The 2,752-nt window shown below is 49.1% G+C and overlaps 1 protein-coding gene across 6 annotated transcripts in view; it reads right to left on the reverse strand.

Annotated features, from left to right (window-relative positions):
• nav3 (neuron navigator 3) overlaps nucleotides 1–1,737 on the reverse strand; it is a 234,014-nt gene extending 232,277 nt beyond the window's left edge. For 2 of the 6 annotated variants that reach the window (XM_071332047.1, XM_071332045.1), the window contains exon 1: nucleotides 1,199–1,732. In XM_071332047.1, coding sequence (XP_071188148.1) covers nucleotides 1,199–1,459 — 261 coding nt within the window. In that variant the 5' untranslated portion in view covers nucleotides 1,460–1,732. Of the gene's footprint in view, nucleotides 1–1,198 lie in introns of all 6 variants that reach the window. The other 4 variants (XM_071332048.1, XM_071332046.1, XM_071332043.1 and 1 more) reach the window with 3 other exon arrangements.
• Nucleotides 1,738–2,752: the final 1,015 nt, after the last annotated feature.

Here is a 2,752-nt window from a genome sequence, read left to right on the forward strand (position 1 = left end):
AGAAAAGGCTCCCAGAGTGTTCCCAGAAGCTCCAGCAGTAAACAAGGAGACTTGGCCAGAGCGACCAGGAAAACAGGAAAGTCTGTTGGTATTTTGACAGGTCGAAGATGTAGGGCGAGCATGCACTACCAAAACTATTTGGCGGGGATATTTGAAATCCTTTCGCTTCCTTTGCGAGACGGACCCCGCCTTCTCCACTTGTCCTGAGTCCAATTTCCAACATTCTAAAACACTCCCAAAGAACTTGGCACCGGCTGACTTTAGTATGGGAAAGCACTTAAGGCGATCTGTTCATGTATATCATTCGCTAGCCATTCTTACCACGCCTTTTTAATACGTCTGGGCCTGAGAATGGGCTTTAGGAGCGCTCAGAGGGGGGAAACACCAGCTAGCCATCTGAAACGGTACTCCACACAAGGGGAAAGCTGAGAGGAGAGGGGGTGTTTGTATTCAGGGCAGCTTCAGAGGGGCTTCTCAGGTAGCAGTGATTACTATGCATAGCTTTTTCCTCCTATAAAACAGCCGACACGGTTCATTTCACAGATAGGGATCTTAATAGACTGAGCGCAATACGACAATGCGGCGCATGCACATGAATGTCAGCACACTGGTTCTGTGACACGTTGCCCCACTTAACGACAGATTTGCGAGTCAACTGACAGAGATTGAGACTGCATCACAGCGCAAAGCAATGGAAGGACACAAAAGAGAAATAAAATGGTGCTGAAATGATTTACAGGCATTTAAAGTATTTATGTCACAATTCCATGTAGTCTATGAGAAAATACCACATCAAAAACAGCTATTTCCTGATTGGGTATCGATAAGGAGGATAGGGTATAGTTAAGGAGGTTTGACATCTACATTTTGAAGTTTGCAAAAAGCTGAAAGCAGACCTCCACCCAATAGTATATAGAGAGCATGGCACCTGCTATAGCTTGCCGAACCAAGACCACATTGATTTCTAAATGAGTCATCTAGTCACACAGAAACAGAACAGTCTAAAAAAATCCAACAAGCCTGCCTCTGTTAGGTAGCTCACTCAGACTTGGCCAGCCAGCACAGCCACCTGTAGAGCAAATCAATTCCCCCTGCACAGACAGACATGCAGACAGAAATAATTTAGAGAGTAGAGTTTGAAGGAGAAGGTGCCGCAGAGTGACAGCATGTCCCCCAGTAACAACACACTGTCACTGACCTTGCAGATCTTACTCTCCTCTGTCTCCTTGCTCCGTCCTTGCTGCTTCTGCTGCGTCCTCCTCTCCTGGTACTCTGACTTGAGTGACAGCTGACAGGAGGAGAGCAGGGGGGATTCTGACCCCCTCAGCTCTGGGGTCCTGGCCATGTACCCTCGTGTGGCAGCGGTTCTTCCCGGGTTGGGGATGGGGAGAGCGCTGTGGACCGGCTTGGAGCCCACTGAGGGTTGTCTGAGCTTGGAGGCTACCCCTACCACCGGCATGGTCCGTCACATCCAGAGAAAGAGAGTTCAAAAGCCGACAGGAGGAAGAGTTTGAAAAAACAGCGAGAGGAGTCTTTTCCCTCAGTTTCCCACACAAGAGAGGCCAAACAAGAGCCCTGTGTCTCCTCCTGACGTCTGGCAGAGAAAAAGAGGGGAAGGAGAAGACAAAATAAAGAGAGGGCTGCCTCTCAGAGAGAAGTCTGGAGTAGGAGAGCAGCCGCAGTCATTCTGTAGCCTACAGCGTGTGGGATTTACAGAAACTGAGAAGGTTTCTCCGCCACCGGTTCACTCCCCCTTTCTCTTGCTCCCCCTCCTCCTCTCTGTCAGAGCTCAACCACTCCTCCCTCTCCATTTCTGTCAGAACTACAAAACCAAACAGTCCTCAGGGGCGTCAACTCCTCTGGAAGGTAACCGCCACTCCACCAGTGATTATAGACCTGGTTAAGTGCATCTCTCTCTCTCTCTCTCTCTCTCTCTCTCTCTCTCTCTCTCTCTCTCTCTCTCTCTCTCTCTCTCTCTCTCTCTCTCTCTCTCTCTCTCTCTCTCTCTCTCTCTCTCTCTCTCTCTCTCTCTCTCTCTCTCTCTCTCTCTCTCTCTCTCTCTCTCTCTCTCTCTCTCTCTCTCTCTCTCTCTCTCTCTCCCTCTCTCTCTCTCCCTCTCTCTCTCTCCCTCTCTCTCTCTCCCTCTCTCTCTCTCTCTCTCTCTCTCTCTCTCTCTTTCTCTCTGAGCAGCATTCCTCAGCAGCACGTTACTCCCCAGCTCCAACTGTCAAAACAGCTCTCTCCGTAGCCGAGCGCTGATCACTAGAAATAGACACCTCTCACTGGCTGCCTGCATCTGGGGCAGCCCTCCTCTTTGATGAAAGAAATAGTAAAAGTTAAATAAAAAATATTAAAGTTTGCAGAGTTATCCAGTACATAATCCCTCACACTGAAGCAGTTTGTCTGGTTCCTGGGACTATTTTTCATGGCTGAAAGAGTTCTAGGTTAAGAAATCTCTGCCTTTCACTCTTTTCCTTCTCCCTCTCTCCCTCTCCCTCCCTCTCCCTCTCTCTCTCCCTTCCTCCTGCTCGAGAATATGGCTATGGAAAGACAGGCGGTGAGCAGAGGACTGACACCAGTGTTTGGGAGTTGTGGTTTGTGCAGCATCTGAAAGTGCCGCAGCGGGGCAAAAACTGCTTCTCTGACAGCCAGGCGGACGGTTGTGGCAGAAAAAAACACCTCCTTGCTAATTCCTGTCAAACAAATAATCAGAACATCCAGAGGAATTGAACAGAAAAGTGGCAACTCTGTT

The sequence above is a fragment of the Salvelinus alpinus genome, chromosome 11, assembly GCF_045679555.1.
Source record: "Salvelinus alpinus chromosome 11, SLU_Salpinus.1, whole genome shotgun sequence".
Lineage (NCBI taxonomy): Eukaryota > Metazoa > Chordata > Actinopteri > Salmoniformes > Salmonidae > Salvelinus > Salvelinus alpinus.